The sequence below is a fragment of the Glycine max genome, chromosome 20 (assembly GCF_000004515.6).
Source record: "Glycine max cultivar Williams 82 chromosome 20, Glycine_max_v4.0, whole genome shotgun sequence".
In the NCBI taxonomy this organism is placed as follows: Eukaryota; Viridiplantae; Streptophyta; class Magnoliopsida; order Fabales; family Fabaceae; genus Glycine; species Glycine max.
In genome coordinates, this window is record NC_038256.2 from 3,924,924 (window position 1) to 3,945,795 (window position 20,872).

The 20,872-nt window shown below is 35.2% G+C and overlaps 1 protein-coding gene and 1 pseudogene across 1 annotated transcript; one reads left to right on the forward strand and one right to left on the reverse strand.

Moving 5' to 3' along the window:
- Positions 1-932: 932 nt before the first annotated feature.
- On the forward strand, positions 933-8,495 carry PHO1-H7 (PHO1 family protein). Its single transcript, XM_006605499.3, has 13 exons — positions 933-1,637; positions 3,409-3,787; positions 3,883-3,931; positions 4,031-4,102; positions 4,209-4,338; positions 4,534-4,654; positions 4,929-5,187; positions 5,274-5,378; positions 5,463-5,507; positions 5,632-5,781; positions 6,963-7,241; positions 7,845-7,981; positions 8,106-8,495. The coding sequence occupies exons 1-13, from the start codon at positions 1,055-1,057 to the stop codon at positions 8,203-8,205; spliced, it is 2,409 nt and encodes an 802-aa protein (XP_006605562.1). The 5' UTR covers positions 933-1,054; the 3' UTR covers positions 8,206-8,495.
- A 1,849-nt stretch (positions 8,496-10,344) lies between these two features.
- LOC113000701 (uncharacterized) lies at positions 10,345-19,491 on the reverse strand (annotated as a pseudogene).
- Positions 19,492-20,872: the final 1,381 nt, after the last annotated feature.

Genomic DNA, 20,872 nt, shown 5'->3' on the forward strand with positions numbered 1-20,872 from the left:
ATAAATATATTTAAAGAACTAAAACAACATAATAACGACCAAATCCTCCAAAAGAAATTTTACGGGGACCAAAAGTTAAAAACATTTTTTTAAAAAACAAAAAAATATGATTAAACTACACGAATAAAGAATATATTAGTTTCTCTATTAATTAATTTGTAAAAACTCTCCATATTACTTCTTTAAATGATGATTTTTTTAACAAATTAATTAACACATAAATTAATATTTATTTATTTTTATCTTTTTTTCTTAATTTCTCCTCTTAAAAACCATTTTTTAAAAATTTATCCAAATAGATTCTTAAACTATTATTCTGTTTTGTTTTCTGTTCCGTCACGGCTAAACTTACCCTTACTTCAAAGCTTCCTTCCGCAAACTTCTTGATTCATGGATCTCAAAATTGGCGCTGCCAATATACCAGACACAATATATGTTCAACCTACTTTTTACTAAGCCCTTGGATCTTGGATTACAGGGCATTCAAGAGTACGTCACTGCCCCACTTATGCATAGACACACCCTCAACCAGTTGTTACCCCACAGGAAATTAAAACATGATAAGTACGTACCTTTGTATCTGTCATTAGCTCTTCAATAAAAAAAAAAAAGGACAATGTGGACACCACCTCTTTAAATATCCAGCTATAGAGATTATTATCACTCTCATAGGAAGCATTATTTTGCTTATATTTTTTTGCTAGTATTAAAATGAAGTTATTTATATAAAAAATAATAATAAATTTTCATCAGAAATCATAAAAATACATAAAATAACAATTTTTCTCTTTTTATATTTAAGGATTCAACTAGAATTAATGACTTAGTTAAAAAATACAAATCAATTACTTAATTAAGGAACACAATTAACAATTAGCACTTCTTTTCTCAATTGCATTATTTTGCTTATTTATGTCCATTCTTCCATCATCACTTCTCATTATTCACTCTCATTATCCCCTTAGATAGTTCATATTATTATCAAATACCAGAGAGGCTACAAGGGTCTCTCTCTACCTATCAATCTAGATTGCACAAAAAAAGCCAAATTAAAATGAAGTTTGGCAAGGAATTTGCTGCACAAATGGTACCAGAATGGCAGGAAGCATACATGGACTATGGCTACCTAAAGTCTCTTTTGAAAGACGTGATTCTTCACAAGCAAAGAAAGAAGCCACATTCAAGTGCCACCCCAGCAATGCGAAAGTTATCACTTCGCAGAACCTTCAGCGGCCTCACGCACCACCACAGACACTACCAGGCGGAGAGCCCGGAGCACGACATCGAAAACCAATCCATTTTGGTGCATTCGGTGCTGCGAGATGGCCATGTGAAGTACGAGACTACTTTTCTCATGGCTGCGGAAGAAGGTGGAGAGTACGAGCTGGTGTACTTCAAGAGGCTCGATGATGAGTTCAACAAAGTGGACAAGTTTTACAAGTCAAAAGTTGAGGAGGTGATGAAGGAAGCTGCTGAGTTGAACAAGCAGATGGATGCTTTGGTGGCTTTCAGGGTGAAAGTTGAGAATCCAACTGCGTCCTTTGATTGCTCCGTTGAGATGACTCGTCTTGCTTCTGATGTCTCTGCTTCAGCCACGGCATTGCACGCTTCTACACCCCGCGGTGTCCAGCTGAACCGTAAGCTTTTTCATCCTCATCTTGCCTTCTTTCTTTCTTTCTTTCTTTCTTTCTTTTATTATCCGATCCATATGAATCAAAGACTTCTTTTATTAGTATGAATTGAAGACATATAGATAATGAAGTGTTTACAACCATTTATGTATTTTGCGTTCAAACAATTGAGTTAGATTCCTTGGACATCATCTACATCTTGTCTTCTTGCGAGTTAGTAGAATTGGTTATGATAAAATTGATTTTCAATCATAATTAATTTGTGACTAAATTGATCTGCAGGATATTGGAATACAAGTAACAAAAGAATTTATAATAATTTACATATTTTATTTAATTAATTGAGTTTGATTAGACCATCTGGACATCTGATCATGTCTTATATTGTGTGTTTGTTTAGAATTTTATAAAATTGATTTTGATAAAATTGATTTTTAACCATAATTAATGTGTGTCTAAATTGATCTCAGGGGTGGTTACTTTACTTTTGTTCACTTTACAGTAAAATTCCACAATTAACATGGGATCTTACTCTCTTCTAAATTAAGCAACTTACTTTTAGAGAGTAGATAAAATAATATCAGTCTTTACTTTAGAAGAGAAAGTAAGTAATCTTAGTTGCTGGAAAAATCAATGGTTAATATTGTTTGTACATGAATGATAAATTATGAAGGTATTGGAATATTTTTGGTTAATATGTTAATTTTTCATTAAAGATCATTAATTTATTTTACTTTTCCTCACTTTAGAATTGACAGATGGTCAAATCCATTAGAATGTGTTTTTCAAATTACACTTGATGACTATTTGAACACATGGCCATATAGTCATTTGCGAGAAAATTAATCAATGTTTTTACATTGGTAGGTGGAAAATATGGCCATATGGTCAATTTTGTGTGGGACCTATACTTTAAAAAATAATGGTTGATCGTGCCAAGTTGCTGTTGGGAAACAATCCCTTCACTCTAACGAGGATCAAAGGATATAGAATACACAATATAGAAATACTGAAAAGACACAAGTTTAACTTTGTTCTACATTTTTTTACTTAGGTTTAGGAGAACACAGTATTTATTCGTTATCTCAAATAAGTGACAAGTTTTTTAGATAAACTTGAAAAATTGTCCCTTTATATTACCCTCTTTCACTTAGACAGTGATCTCTCTTCACATTGACCGATTCTTCTTATTTCAATAACGTCTATTTATAGCTTCCCACATTCTAATTTTAAAAGAGAAAACGAATCCCTAATAAAATAACATAATATCTCTCTATCTAAGATCTTTAAATTTAAAAAATTATTCTCCCAAAATTTGGCTAGATTTTCAGAATAATTAATTCTTAATAGAACATACTAAAATCTATGGTGAATGTTTTACAAATTAACCAGAAAATGATGTATAACTTAAATTCCTTATACGTCTGGTCCTGATTAAAATATCGTTTTCATAAGTTTGTTTGTTGTTTTTTGTAAGATTCTTTATTAATTTTTAGATATATTAATCATTTTTTTTATACATCTTTATTTAATTTTTTCTTTTCAAACATTAAAAAAAAAATTTAATAGATATAAAGATAAAAAAGAATAATTTTAAAATAATAACACAAATAATCAACTTTTAATGTGATTAACTAAACTTATTTATTTTTTAATCCACATGAATTAGTTAAAAAAAAATCTTATTATTAGTAACTAAGGGAGAAGTAAATTCAATTCTAATGTTTAAACTGAATGGTGGAGAAGTTCTCAGTTGATGTGTTGAGTGATTTTCCAGGTGCACGGACAGGAAGAATTCCAACACTAATTGATTATATCAAAGAGGAAGGAAGTACCCATCGTGGCCATTCAGAGGAATCTGGGGATGATGACAAAGGTGAAGAGATTGAAACTACCAACAAAAGCGTTGAAGTACATAAGAAGAAGAAGAATCTCACCCCCATCAAACCCATAAGACCTGCTTCTGTGGAAATACTTAACCGAGTGCAACTAAATAACACTTGTGAGACTCCTCGTTCAACTATAAGAGGCTTCATCAAATACCCTGGCCAGACAGAGATAAATTTCACCAAGGAAAATTTGAGCAAAGTTGAAGAAACACTCAAACTGGCTTTCATTGAGTTCTATCAAAAGCTTAGACTTCTAAAGAACTACACGTAATAGACGCTATCGCAATTTTTTGTCACATCGATAAATGTATAATTGTCTCAAGTCTTAATGTTTTCTTATGGATTTGTTCTTCATGAAACAGCTTTCTAAATGTGTTGGCATTTTCAAAGATAATGAAGAAATATGATAAGGTAAACTATTCAACCTGCAAAATCTTGGGAGTTGAAGCCTCTCCTTAAAGCAATGCAAAACAAAATTATATATTCACCTCGTTTTGCTTCATGCTTTAGATCACATTAAGAGGTGCAGCAAAAGCTTACATGAAAATGGTTGATAAGTCCAACCTTGGGAGCTCTGATGAGGTGAGAATTGTATAGTGTGGACCTAATTAGCCTTGGCATCGTCGTTTTGAATACATATATGAAATGCTTTTAATTGATTTTCCTTGTGAATCACGTTTCCCTGCAGGTCACTAGGCTTATGGAGAGGGTGGAAAATGTATTCATTAAGCATTTTTCCAACTCGAATCGAAATAAAGGAATGGGAATCCTGCGACCAAAACCAAAGAGAGAAAGGCATCGGGTTACATTTTCCATGGGTAAACCAGTAGTTAGTCTGTGTGCGTGTGTACATATATATATATATATATATAATGAAATTTTGGTGTGTAATGTGTACTTTATCCTTGACTTTCTATGTTGATAAGCTTCATAAGAAATTATTACATGGTCTCAGACCACCATGTATTCAATAGTCCCGAACAATCTTAACATGACATATAACCGCTTCACAGGTTTTTCTGCCGGATGCTCTGCTGCTCTAACAGTGGCCCTTATTCTAATTGTTCGTGCCCGTAAAATCATGGATCATTCAGGAAGTACCCAGTACATGGAAATCATGTTTCCTCTCTACAGGTAAACTTTATATGCAGATTTTTTGAAATAGATGTGTTGTCTGTCTCGTAACTCTTAAACCTTCTAATCTGAAAATTAAGTGGACTAATGTAGTACATATATGTTATAACATATTCATATGTATTATATTTTAATATTGGATAACCTTGTTCCTAAATGATATTTTTGTAAATGGTTTTGGCACCCATAGTGCCATCATATATAATACATTTTTTTGCTGATTAAAAAAATAAATGTAGTACGCTAACTTACCATTTTAAAATTCTCTATGCAGTTTATTTGGATTTGTAGTTTTACACATGCTGATGTATGCTGCTAATATATACTTCTGGAGGCGATACAGAGTGAATCACTCATTCATATTTGGTTTTAAGCAAGGCACTGACTTAGGCTACCATCAAGTCCTTTTCGTTAGTTTTGTCTTGGCAGCATTGGCACTAGCCAGTGTGATTGCAAATCTAGACATGGAAATAGATCCAGTGACAAAACAATTCGAAGAGTTCACTGAACTTTTGCCTCTTTTCCTGGTTCTGGTAAGGCTATTATTACTCTATCACATTAACTTTGTCATTGAGTTTTGTTTCTAAAATTACTTAGTGAATGGATTTTTGCTCTACAGAGTGTGATTGCCATTTTATTATGCCCATTAAACATTGTATATCGATCAAGCCGTATGTTCTTCCTTACATGTGTGTGTCACTGCATCTGTGCTCCTTTGTACAAGGTAAAGAAAAGTTGTAGCTAAGTTACTAAAGAACCCCACTTATTTAGACAATGATTAATTAAAGAAATCAAACAATGATTTCAGGTCACACTGCCAGATTTCTTCATGGCCGATCAATTTACTAGCCAGGTCAGTGAAATGCCAAAATAGGATTATTCTTTGCTTTTCAATCTCCCATGCTATAGCTTTTATGCTCATTGTCCCTTCAATGGTTGATATTATTCAGACACAATAATCCTCTTTAGTAGTTCAGGTTCAAGCCTTGAGAAGTTTTGAGTTCTACATATGCTACTATGGTTGGGGTGACTTCAAACACAGAGAAACATCTTGCAAGTCAAATGGGATATTCCGAGCTTTTTCATTCATTGTTGCTGCGATTCCATACTGGTCACGCTTTCTTCAGGTACGCAACTTCATTCGGTTTTCCACTGCATATATAATTGACCTTGTTAGTCATAAAAAAAGGATACTGTTACAAATTGAGATTTTCTAACTGTTGCATTAAATATTTGAATTAGTGTTTTGATTGCTTGCTTGCAATGTTGGTTAAAGATTGAATGTGTTAGGAAATAAGGAAAAGGGAAAGTTAGTTAATATAGACTATTAACAATTTAGTGAATTAGTTAAGAGGGATTTATTAGATATAAATAGGAGAAAAAAGATAGGAGAGAAGGAAAATTTTGTTGTGATTGTAAATTGAGTATTAACTTTTTGTGGAAGGAGAAATCTTTTGTGAAGGAAAAACGTTTCCTCCAGAAGAGTTTTCTCTTTTATTTTTTGTTCTTTTCTTACTATGCAATAAATTTTTTTCTTTTCTTTATCATTTTAATTCTTGGTTCCTAACAAAGAGCAAATTTAGATTAAACTTGGAAGAGCTTAAAAGAACTTTTACTCTAGAATTAACAATTTTACATTTGATGCATTGGAATTTGTTACTGTGCATTGGAATTGACAAGACTATTTTCCAAAGTTTAATTCAAGCATAGTCTGCTTATGTTCAGATAAAGCTAGTTGTAAGCATAGGCTAATGCTGCTTACTTTTTAGCTTAGTGGTGATTGCTTTTTGCTCTGCCCTGTGAGGGGCTTAATAGCTTTTCTATTTGAGCTCATGCTGTAACAATTCATATGTGCACATAATTGAAATATAACCAAGTTTTTTCTCCCTTTCATTGTACGTGTGAAGTGGTTGGTTTCTAATTACATTTTATTTTATTTTATACAACATCCTACACTCTTATCAGTCATTCTGTATAGTCCTACAGACTATTTTTGTTTGATCTTACTGTTTTGTTTGTGTACTCTTATACCCTATTTTATAATTAGTTTTTCTAACACGAACACAACCACAAAAGGAGCATTTGGAAGGTTTTCTATCACATAAGCAACTATGTTGGAAATTAATTAAAAACATTGAGTCACTGTGCTTATGAAAGTGACTTATGACCCTATTATATGTATAAAGTACTTATTAAGAGCTTACTTAACTGTTATCCAAACATGTTCATGTCCTTGATTAAGTAAGTATGCATGCTCTTGATTAAGAAATGTCTGAGACTGCCAAATAATCTTCTTTTCTCTTGTTAGTGCCTAAGACGCCTGTACGAGGAGAAAGATATAATGCAAGGATATAATGCTTTGAAATACTTCCTCACTATTGCTGCTGTTTGCCTAAGGACAGCTTCTACTCTTAATCAAGGAATGGGTTGGACAGTGTTGGCTTGGATATTCTCAATATCTACATCCATTTTTTCTACATATTGGGACCTTGTCTTAGATTGGGGCCTCCTCCAAAGACATTCCAAGAACCGCTGGCTCAGAGATAAACTCCTAATCCCTCATAAAAGCGTATATTTCGCTGCTATGGTATGTAGTTAACAACAAAAATATTGTACTTAGAAACTTTTCAAGATGTTTATATTGAAAAGTTCAATGGTTATACACTGCCAGTATAAAAAATTTTGCCAACCAATTAGGAGTCATGTTTGGTGTGATTTTTAGGGTGGTTATTCTCAAAATCAACAAACTTATTACACAAGATGGCTTGTGTTTGCATGATAGTGTAAAAGCACTTTACCATACTGTCAGTGCATATACATTTTTTTCTATATTGAACATCTACCTCTCTGTCTGAAAAAAAAATCCTAATACTCAGTAGTTTGACTTGTCGCTGCTAGTATAAACTTTGTTAAACAAAAATTGAACTGTTAGTGTAAACATTGTAGGCCTATTCTAATAATATGCTTGTATCAAACTAACATTTTGAAGCACCAATGGTATATATCAATTTTGTTACTTATGGAATTATATGTTAGTAGGATACATCATACAGTGTAGACCTACAATTTCTATATATTATTAATAATGCTATTCTCTTTAGACAAAGTCGATACTACCTGTCAATATACGAATTTCATTTTTGGTGTCTTTTATTCGTGGAAGTTAATGATTTACTCAAACCTTATACAGGTGATGAATGTCTTGTTAAGGTTTGCATGGTTACAGACAATATTGAATTTCAAATTCTCCTTCTTGCATAGACAAGCTATGGTCAGCATTGCTGCCAGCTTAGAGATTATTCGTCGTGGCATGTGGAGTTTCTTTAGGTAACGAAGGCAAAAGAAAAATCACATTTTGCTAGTTCTGTTTTTGCACGCCACAGAAGCCAAAATACTTTATTTCAAAACTTCATTTGCATTATGTATTGATTAGTACAGTTATGTGATTCAGGATAGAGAATGAGCATTTGAACAACGTTGGCAAGTACCGTGCATTCAAGTCTGTGCCACTACCCTTCAACTACGACGAAGAGGAAGATAAGGATGAGTGATTTGGTGATTTGGCAGGAACAGAAATTACAGAACAACAAGAATCTCCATCACAATATTATGTGTATCATCAAACTTTGTAACTACACTTGTTACTCTCGAGTGATAAATTCGATTTCTTCACTCATGGCATATATTACATATGGCTGAAGAAAACACTTTTACCAATTTTGAACTTGTCGTAAACCTAGATCCACCAATGGTACGGAGCTTGAATGAATCTCATTATTATTGGACTTCAACATTAAAGGTAAATCTAAGTAACTTAGTTGACAATATGTTGGGAAAATAAGGGTGGTGTTCTTTAGATGCTATTGGAATATCTACTTACATACATTTTATGCTTCCTTCTCATATTGATGTGCGATAACATAACAGAAGAGTGATATACAAGAAGCATTTTATTTGGAATAAATTATCTACATCAAATGTTTGGAATACTGTTTGAGCCAAATTTATAAAAAGAAAAACTTTCCTAATATTTTATGGTTTTGAGGCAAAACAAGAGATAAAGCTCTCTTATATACAAATATTTAAAAATGTAAATATATATTTATATTAAGAATGATTATTAAAGGATCTATTTTAATAAAAAATGTAAAAAAATATTGTCTCATATAGAGGTCCGTATTGAGTATTCTCACATTTTCATATAAGTATTTTCATCTCTCTTATTTTCACATCTACAGTTTTTGAACCTAAAATTTTTCAACCAAGTTCTTCAACCACTGTTCTTACATCTACATGTTCACTGAACCCAAGTATGTTTTCATAAGCTTCTTCAAGCTTCACCCTATAAGAACTTTGCTCCAAATGCAAATTCACATAATTGACTTAGAGTTAATTTTTCACAACTATACTGTCACGACCCACCCTTGGACCATGACCAACGCACAGACTATGACTTTCTTAGTTTGGCCAGCCTATCCTATATAAAATAACCTGTAAAAGAACACATAATATATCTAGACAAATCTATATAAATATATCTCATTCTATCCATTTAATATCAAGGTCTTCAGTTGCAACACAGACCCTTAACATATTGTCGAAAATATCCACAATAACAATATTGATTATAAGTACTAATCATCAAGTATCTCAAAACATCATAAGTACATCCTCATCATATCTATAAGAGAGAATCATTTAAATTTCAAAATAAGAGAATTCTCTCTAACTCTATTACTACCCTGGTCCCTATAGCTGCATTATACTGGAGTTACAACCAAATTATTCATCAGACACAATAGAGACCTACCAAAAGATAATCAAATTCCTGGGTACGTCAGCAAATCCCAGGAAGTCAGTTGCTCCACTATTGTGTATCTGAGAAAAATGAAATAAAACAGGGGGGTAAGTCACAAGGACTTAGTGAAAGCATAATGTACAAAGTGGATAGGAAGGAGAGCACCATTTAGCATGAGTCTTTTCATCCCAAGAAATGTTATAATGACATTAAATAAATAATGAACAAAAAAACACTTGCTTTTAGAAATCAATGTACTCAAAGAATATAATTTCAGAATTTCTCATAACCTGGTATCCAAAATAATTACTTTAAAATCAAACATTCATTCTACTATGTGCACATTGACCACATTATCTCTTCGTTGTGGTGAACGGTAATTATATAACTACGACATTTAGCTCGTAGGCTACATTATCTCTTCATTGCAGCGAACAGAACATATAGATATACTATGAGTAATTAACTCATAGGCTACATTATCTCTTCGTTGTAGCAAATGACACATATCATTATACTATGAGAAATCAACTTATAGGCTACATTATCTCTTCGTTGTACCAAACAGTAATATAATTATACTATTAGAATTCAACTCATAGGCTACATTATCTCTTCGTTGTAGGAAACGACAATATAATTATACTATGAGAATTTAACTCATAGGCTACATTATCTCTTCGTTGTAGCAAACGGCAATATCATTCATGAACTCACCATAAATAAAATTAAACAAATAGTTCAACATTCATCCTTATATATATTATCAAAATCTCAAAATAAATTTCAAAGCTCACCAAAGATATATATATATTCTGAAGTACACTTGCTTCTCCAAAATGAACATTAAAAATATCGCTAAGTATATTAGCTACTCCCCTAAATAATGCAATCAATGTCTTCCATTGCCGTTGGAAAGATCAACCACCCTATTTTCCATAGGATCTAAACATTTAAAATAATAGAACAAGGGATTAGACACAATCCCCAATTTTAGCAAACCTAGGGTTTTGAGGAAACCACAATTAATTCTTAATACTTAGTTCTTAACCCTTTTCTCACAATCCATAGCTATTCAGTGTTATAAAATACTCATTTAACACAATGGGTTATAGATTTTACCTTAAAGAGATTGAATAGAAAAACTTAAGGAAATGAGTAGTGTTCCCCTATTTCTCCCGTCACCTTCACGTGTTGGGAAATGCCCAAGGAAGCAAAAAACTTTAAAATTTTGGAACCATGGAAGGAGATGAGTGAAAGATTGAGAGATTAAATTTTTTGGGAAAGAAGAGTTAAGGTTTGAGAGGGGGTGGGCTGCTGCAACAAAATAAAAATGGAAGTTTGGGAAATTGGGGGGGGGGGGGGGGAGTTAAGCTGATGGTGGTGGTGGGTTTTGTATATTTTGTTATTATATTCTTTTAGTGAGATGGCGCGTTTCATTCTCCTTCCTTTAAAATTTTTTTTCCTCGAATTTGATCTATGACTAACCTTGAGTCTCAAACAAGTGAAGGTATTTCTCACGCATAATGGTTTCTAGTTCCTAAGTCATCTCCTCACTAGCTAGTCCTCTCCAAGCTACTTTCACTGATACAACATCCTGAGAACGTAAATGTTTCACACGTTTGTCCATTATAGCAACTGGTTGTTCTGTATAATTGAGATTCTCATCAAGTTGCACTGACTGAAGTTGAATAATGTGAGAAGGGTCATGAACATACTTTTGAAGCATCGACACATGAAATATCGGGTGAACACTCGATAGATCTGGAGGAAGGGCTAAACGATAAGCCACTTGCCCCACCCTCTCTAGAATCTCAAAAAGGACCAATAAACCTGGGGCTAAGCTTACATTTCCGACCAAAACGTAAGATATCTTTCATGGGAGACACACGCAAAAATACATGTTCTCCTACACTGAACTCTAAAGGTCGACGTCTCTAATTTGAATAAGACTTTTGTCTACTCTGAGCAGTTAGCAAGTGATCTCGAACTATCTTGACCTTCTCTACAGCCTCTCGAATTAGATCTGGGCCTACCAACCTAGGCTCTCCAACTTCAAACCATCCAATCAGAGATCTACAACGCCTCCCATACAAGGCCTCAAAAGGTGCCATTTGAATACTAGATTGATAACTATTATTATAAGCAAACTCTGCCAAGGGCAAGTATTGATCCCAACTACCTCCAAAATCAAGCATGCAAGCACGCAACATATCTTCTAGGATTTGTATTGTTCTTTCTGATTGACCATCGGTCTGAGGGTGAAAAGCAGTACTCAAATCTAGTATAGTCCCTAAGGCTTGTTGGAAAGATCTCCAAAATTGAGCTGTGAACTGAGGGCCCCGATCTGATATAATAGACAATGGCACTCCATGCAAGGATACTATCCTCTCTAAATAAAACTTGGCATATTGGGTTGCGGAGTAGGTAGTTTTCACAGGCAAAAAGTGTGCTGACTTAGTCAATCGATCTACAATCACCCAAATCGAGTTATAACCCTTGGGGGTTTTAGGTAACCCCGTCACAAAATCCATAGTAATCCTCTCCCATTTCCATTCAGGTATATCAATTCGCTGAAATAAGCATGCGGGCTTCTGATGCTCTGCTTTAACTTGTTGACACACTAGACATTTAGATACAAATTCAGCTACATCCTTTTTCATCCCTTCCCACCAAAAGAACTCCTTCAAGTCTTGATACATTTTAGTAGAACCTGGATGAATGGTGTAAGAGGAATAATGAACTTCTTCCATAATCTTTTCTCTCATGCCTCTTGAATTAGGAACACATAGGCGAGTGCCAAAATGTAACACACCTTCAGAATCAACTACAAAATCAGAAACCTTTCTTGCTTGAGTCTCCTCCATAATCTTTCTTAAGTGAGGGCCTTCACTTTGAGTGACCTTAATGGTATCCACTAAAGAGGAACGAGCATGAACATGGGCTAAAAGTGATTCAGTGCTTGCGACCTCAAACCTTACTCCACTAGCTACAAGATCTTGAAACTCCTTCACTACTGGTCTTCTAACTTCAACAATGTGAGCTAAGCTACCCATTTTACTCAAAGCATCAACAAATACATTAGCTTTACCTGGATGATATAAGATTGTGCAGTCATAGTCCTTTAAGAGCTCCATCCACCTCCTTTGCCTCAAATTCAAGTCCTTCTGTTGAAATATGTACTTAAGACTCTTATGATCAATTTAGATCTCACAAGTCTCACCATATAGGTAATGACTCCAAATCTTAAGAGCAAAGATTACTGCTACCATCTCTAGATCATGTGTAGGGTAGTTTTGCTCATGCCTCTTGAGTTGTCTAGAAGCATAAGCAATCACTCTTCCATGTTGCATCAAAACACACCCCAGTCCAATCCTCGATGCATCACAATAAACCACATAACCCCCACCACTCGAAGGTAAGGCTAAGACAGGCGCAGATGTCAAACAATCCTTTAGTTGCCGAAAACCTTGCTCACACACATCATTCCATTGGAATGCAACTTGCTTCTTTGTTAACCGGGCTAGAGGAGCTATAAGTCTAGAAAAATCCTTAATGAACCGACGGTAGTATCCTACAAGTCCAAGAAAACTACGAATTTCTAACACTGATGTATGCCTAGGCCAACTCTAAATCGCTTCTACTTTCTTCATATCTATGCTTATATCGTCCTTAGATACCACATGACCTAAAAAGGCCACACTATCCAACCAGAATTCACATTTAGAGAACTTTGCATACAACTTATGCTCCCTCAAGGTTTATAAGGCTAACCTTAAGTGTTGCTCATGCTCCTCTTTACTTTTAGAATACACCAAAATGTCATCAATGAAAACTATCACAAAGTGGTCTAAGAATGACTTGAAGACTTAATTCATCAAGTCCATAAAAACTGCAGGGGCATTGGTTAATCCAAATGACATAACCAAAAACTCATAATGTCCATATCGAGTACGGAAAGTTGTCTTAGGAATATCCCCTGCCTTTATCTTCAACTGGTGGTATCCAGCTCTCAAGTCAATATTTGAGAAACATTGAGATCCTTGAAGTTGATCAAACAGTCATCAATGCACGGTAGAGGATATTTATTCTTCACAGTCACCTTGTTTAATTGTCGATAGTCGACACATAAACGAAGTGAGTCATCTTTCTTCTTGACAAACAAGACGGGTGCAACCCCAGGGGAACAACTTGGACGAATGAAACCTTTGTCAAGAAGATCCTTCAATTGCTCCATTAACTCCTTAAGCTCGGCTGGAGCCATCTGATATGGAGGTATAGATATCGATTGAGTTCCTGGAAGCAAATCAATGCCAAACTCTACTTCCCTATCTGGCGGTATACCAGGCAACTCCTCAGGGAAAACATCAGGGTACTCACATACCACCGAGACCTGCTCTAACTTTGTTATTGGCACATTGACATCTTTTACCATCGCAAGGTACCCTTGACAACCCTTCCTCAACAACCTGTGAGCTTTTACCGTTGAAATCAAATGACTTGATGACCAATTTTGATCACCCTGAAACACAGCGGTCGGTTCCCTCGACATATCAAACTTCACCACTTTATTATGGCAATCTAAAGTAGCATGGCAAGCAGCCAACCAATCCATACCTAAGATGACATCAAAGTCTACCATATCCAACTCTATAAGATCTGCCATAAATGATTTTCCCTCTAACAAAATTTCACAAGATTTGTACACTGAATTTGCTAATAAAGAGTAACCCATGGGTGTAGCCACTATCAAGAATTCACTAAGAGGTGATGGATCTCTCCCTAAGGTAGTCGCAAAGAAGGGAGATATAAAATAGTGTGTAGCTCTAGAGTCAAACAAAACACGTGCATTATGAGAATCTATGGGAAGTATACCTGTCACAACGACATTGGATGCTTGAGCATCCTAACGAGTCAAGGTGAACACACGAGCCTGCCCTCCACTTGTCTACCCCTGTCCTCTGCCTCCTGATCCTCTGCCACCTCGATATGATCCATTTGGTGTACGTGATCCCAAACCACTAGGTTGTCCCATCTGGACCATGGGTGTTGCCACTCCACTAGAAAATGGCTGAAAAGATGACATAGGACAACTCCTAGCAAAATGTCCAACCTGCCCACATCGATAGCAACTTGTTGATCCTTGCCTGCAAGGTCCGGGATGCGCATTTCGCACGATGTTGTGAAACACCCCGACTATGAGATGTACTAGCTACCTGACTAGCTTGAGAGACTTGTGGCAGTCGACCTCCCAATTGACCTCACCGAGGTTGACTTTTATCATCTCTAAAACATTATGGCCCTGATGGCCACCACGAGATGTATCCGAGTGAAACCTCTTGCGTGAGTCACGAGAATTTCCACCCCTGTCTTTGTTTCCTCGCTCACTAGTTAAAGCCCTATTCAAAGCCTCATCATAAGTCATGTCACCATGTCTTGCAATTGCCCTGAACAAATAACTCTTCAAACCTTCCAAGAACCTCTGAACTCGTAACTTCTCAGTAGCCACCAAGTGTGGTGCATATCTAGAAAGTCACATGAATTGGATATTATACTCCATCACTGACATCTGCTCTGTTTGCACAAGGGTCTCAAACTCACGTGCTCTATTGCCTCTAACACTTTGAGGCAAAAAGTGAACTAAGAACAGCTCGACAAACTCATCCCATGCTAAAAGAAGTGATCTTGCTGGTCTTGCAAGGAGCATAGTCTTATACCATCCCCTCGCTACATCACGTAAACGAAAAGCTACAAATTGCACCATCCGAGTAGGGGAACAACCTAAACCTCGATATATCCACGACACCTCATCTACAAAGGTATAAGGGTCCTCATGAATGTATGAGCCGCTGAAAGTCGATGGATTAAGCTTTGTGAATGCACTTAATGGAACCTCCGCCACAGTGGGCTGAACTAGGGGTTGTCCATGTTGCGCACCATGCTGACCAATCTCAGAAATCGATTGTTGTTGCTCTGCCTATTGTTGCCTTTGTTCCCCAACCACATCAACTAATTGTAATAGAATATCTTGCATATTAGCTGTCAACTAAGCTAGTGTTGGGTTCCCATGTGTAGCTCTAGGAACCTCAACCTCTGGCATTCCACCACCCCTACCAAGTCTTCCCCGACCACGATCGCGACCACATCCACGGCCCCTTGGGGCTACATTTTGGGGTTGAGTAGAAGCCTCGTTAGAGACTGGCTCACCAACACGCCTATTCCTGGGTGACATCTTGACCTAAGACAATAGTAAAGGTCAAAGATTTAATTATGAGAAAGAACTAGAAAAACAACTTAAAATCACATACACTAAGACAATAACTCCAGTCTAACAATGGATTGTCATAGCCTCTTGCATGTAAGTTGTGCCTGGGTACACAAGTTACAAAAAAGATTCCATAACAAACCAAACAGTACAACTATATGACCTATCAACCTCGGCTCTGATACCAACTTTGTCACGACCCACCCTTGGGCCATGATTGGCGCACAAACTATGACTTCCTTAGTCTGGCCAGCCTACCCTATACATATCCTGTAAAAGAACACATAATATATCTAGACAAATCTATATAAATATATCTCATTCCATCCATTTAATATAAGGTCTCAAGTCCTAACACATACCCTTAACATATTGTCCAAAATATCCACAAATAACAATATTGATTATAAGTACTAATCATTAAGTGTCTCAAAACATCATAAGTACATCCTCATCATATCTATAAGAGAGAATCATTTAAATTTCAAAATAAGGGAATTCTCTCTAACTCTATTACTACCCTGGTCCCTATAGCTGCATTATATTGGAGTTACAACCAAAATATTCATCAGACACAATAAAGACCTACCAAAAGATAATCAAATTCCTGGGTACGTCAGCAAATCCCAGGAAGTCAGTTGCTCCACTATTGTGTATCTGAGAAAAATGAAATAAAACAGGGGGGGTAAGTCTCAAAGACTTAGTGAGAGCATAATGTACAAAGCGGACAGGAAGGAGAACACCATTTAGCATGAGTCTTTTCATCCCAAGAAATGTTATAATGACATTAAATAAATAATGAACAAAAATACACTTTCTTTTAGAAATCAATGTACTCAAAGAATATAATTTCAGAATTTCTCATAACCTGGTATCCAAAATAATTACTTTAAAATCAAACATTCATTCTACTATGTGCACATTGACCACATTATCTCTTCATTGTGGTGAACGGTTATATAACTACGACATTTAGCTTGTAGGCTGCACTATCTCTTCGTTGCAGTGAACAGAACATATAAATATACTATGAGTAATTGACTCATAGGCTACATTATCTCTTCGTTGTAGCAAACGACACATATCATTATACTATGAGAAATCAACTCATAGGCTACATTATCTCTTCGTTGTAGCAAACGACAATATAATTATACTATGAGAATTCAACTCATAGGCTATATTATCTCTTCGTTGCAGCAAACGACAATATAATTATACTATGAGAACTCAACTCATAGGCTACATTATCTCTTCGTTGCAGCAAACGACAATATCATTCATGAACTCACCATAAATAAAATTAAACAAACAGTTCAACATTCATCATTATATATATATATATATATATATATATATATATATATATATATATATGTATATATATATATATATATAATCAAAATCTCAAAATAAATTTCAAAGCTCACCAAAGATATATATATTCTGAAGTACACTTGCTTCTCCAAAATGAACTTTAAAAATATCGCTAAGTATATTAGCTACTCACCTAAATAATGCAATCAATGTCTTCCACTGCTGTTGGGAAGATCAATCACCGTATTTTCCACAGGATCTAAACATTAAAATAATAGAACAAGGGATTAGACAAAATCCCCAATTTTAGCAAACCTAGGGTTTTGAGGAAACCACAATTAATTCCTAATACTTAGTTCCTAACCCTTTTCACACAACCCATAGCTATTCAGTGTTATAAATACTCATTTAACACAATGGGTTATAGATTTTTACCTTAAAGAGATTGAATAGAAAAATCGAAGGAAATGAGTAGTGTTCCTCTATTTTTCCCGTCACCTTCACATGTTGGGAAATGCCCAAGGAAGCAAAAAGCTTTAAAATTTCAGAACCATGGAAGGAGATGAGTGAAAGATTGAGATATTAAATTTTTTGGGGAATAAGAGTTGAGGTTTGAGAGGGGGTGGGCTGCTGCAACAAAAAGAAAATGGAAGTTTGGGAAATGGAGGGGGGGGGGGGGGGGAAGGGATCTCGGGAGTTAAGCTGATGGTGGGGGGGTGAGTTTTGTATTATTTTATTATTATATTCTTTTAGTGAAACGGTGCATTTCATATACTTAGATGAAAGTATCTAATTAAATAAATACAAGTTTAAGGACTAAATTGAAAAAGAAAAAATTGTTCAAAACCTAATTAAAAGTTTTCAAATAATTCAGTGATCTATGGAGTTGCTCATTAGATCGTTCTCAATAATGACATGGCCTCTCCGTCATGAACTAATAATTTTGGCTCATATACTTCAGTTTTTGCTGCAACAAAATGCCCTTGATCATTCCTTAAACACATACGAAAGCCAGTGACATTCTGCTCATTTAATAAAGCTGCATCAACATTGAATTCTAGAAAGCCTGTAGGTGGCTTGGTCCAAGAATCGCTCTGTGAATCAGTCCTAATCTAACATACTTTGTCAGAAATCTTCCTTGCTTTTGTCCAATCTTTAAACACATGTCTAGCTCTAAGTAGAACCTGAGTTTCATTTTCTTCCTTATCCTCCCATAACTTGTTTTCCTTCTAGTAGGATATGCGTAACAGTATTACTATGGGGGAGAAATTGTCTTGACTATTTAGCAAGACAGAAAAAGTCACAAACTTGGTTTTTATTTAAATGAAATTAAGGGAAAGTAGTACAAATTTATCAAACAATCTTAGATGAATGATTTCCAAGCCTATAATGACACGGGTTAAAAGCAAAGTCATTGTTGTTTGTATTTACAGTATTAGTAAAAACAGAAGAACAGTCTAAGGGATTTCCCTAGGATGCTAGAGGTAGTATAATCCTCCTTCAGTGAGTTCAATCATCTTCGAAGTGCTGAAATATTGGATTTTACTCAAAGAAGAGTGAAGGTTAATTGACAATGAAGATCCGATATCAATTGATGAACTGAAATGAGGCTAAAGCTGAACTTAGGTACTTATAAGACACTGACAAGCTTTAAATGAGTTAAAAATTGAGCTATCCAGAAAACTTAGCTAGACAGAGTGAACCATTTGACAGTTTTTTACATGAATGGGATTCAGGTCTGGCTTAACCGTAAGTGAGACCTAAGGAAAATTTTAAGAAAACTATTTTACTTTAAAAAATAATTATATAGTAGGTCTTTTTTGTCAACATCCGAGTATTTCTTCCTAACATATGACGCCTTTTTGCTTTATAAGAACTAACAAAAACTATTTTTTTTTTGTTAGTGGACCTAAAGTTTGAGCTTTAGTTTAGTTGCTTTATTCTTAGATCGGTCCTGATGGGATTAATACTATGTAGTCTAGTGAAATGAGACTTGGTATGACTGACAAGATTAAAGGCTCTAGTGTCTAAAATTCACAGATCAAAATAAAATCGAGGCTTACCTAAATCAATGAAGTTGAATGGTTTGGTGAGTTGATGCCTCACCAAGAAAGAAACTGACTTGGCTTACACTTTGCGAAGGAATATGTTTGGATTACTATAGTAAGTGCAGAATCTGCTGCATTTGTTGATGCAATTGCTCAGGGTTGTATTGTTTCTTATTGGCTTCTTGCTAATCCACTGCCGACAAGTTACTCTTCTCAAATGCTTGTGGATTTAGATCATTATCAGTGGCAACACAATTAGCAGTGTGACTGGATTTGGATTTGTAACCTGAGGAAAAACCATGTTTGAGGTAACATTGGTCTTCAATGTGGTAAAGCTTGTGCCAACAACTTCATTGTTTGAACTTTTATGAGCCTCTTCCTTGCTTAAACCTTCTTCTTCCTCTGCCATTATTGAATCCACCTCCTCTACCTTGTGGTCCAGTGCCCTTGTACTTCTACTGCATCAGTTTTACCTTGTGTTGCATTGAACAAGATGTTGGAATCTCCTATAGTTCCTCCATTGAGTTGTCTCTCGTTGTAAAACTATAGAAAATACTCTTTTTTTTTCATCAACAAATGTTAATTTTATTAGGATGTTAGTTTTTGTTAAACCCACAATTTTTTTTTTGTTAGGGTGGTTATTTTCCAAATCAACAAATTTATTATCCTAGATGGCTTGTGATCCTTATGCTACTCTCAGTGCATATACTTTTTTTTTCTATATTGAATATCTATTTTTTCTCACTGGAAAATGTGAATGTATGTATACATGATTTTGATGATGTCAAAAGAAGAATCAAACAAGGCTCATTTTGCTTCAAGATTAATACAAGATTGTTTCAACAAACAAAGCCTTGATTCAAGATTTCTTCAAGATCAAGCCTTGCCTCACAATGAAAGGTTTCAAGTCATTCAAGGCACATGTAATCGATTACCAATACATGTAATCGATTACCAATGGTTTGAAAGTGTGTAATCGATTACACATCATATGTAATCGATTACCAGAGACTCTGAACGTTGGGAATTCAAATTTTAAATGAAGGGTCACAACTGTTCAAGAAAAACAACTGTGTAATCGATTCATAGAGAGGATTTTCAAGGAATATCGCCAACAGTCACATCTTTTCATTAGATTTGTGAATGGCTATCAAAGGCCTATAAATAGGTGACTTGGGCACGAATTTTATGCAGAGAGTTTTGCTTGGCAAAAATGTCTTATCCTCTCAGAAGACAATGAGAGAGATTCTAAAAGAACTTCATTGTCAAATGCTCTCTCAAAAGAAATCCTTGACGAAACACTTGCAAAATCTATAAGGATTCTTACGTGATCTTCATTGTAATATTCTTCTCTTGAAGAGAGAATTCTTCTTCCATTCTTCTTATTCAATGAGATTGGTTAAGAGACTGTGAGTCTCTTGTTGTAAAGGATTCCTGAACACAAGGGATGGGTTGTCCCTGTGTGGTTCAGACTTTGTAATGGATTTTACAAAGATAGTGGAAATCTCAAGTGGGTTGCTTGAGTATTGGATGCAGGCATGGGAAGTGGCCGAACCAGTATAAAATTGTGTTTGCATTCTCTCTTCCCTTATCTCATTTATGTTATTGCAATCAATTTTGCCTTGCATGTTTATAGAACATTATTAAATTGATTGTTGTTTCTTCTTCTGCATTCTAAGCCTATCCCTCTTAAGATTATTGAGGCCACAAGGTCCAACAGAAAAAATACCCACATTCTCAGTCAGTAGTTTGACTTATCGTTGCTGGTATAAACTTTGTTGAACAAAAAT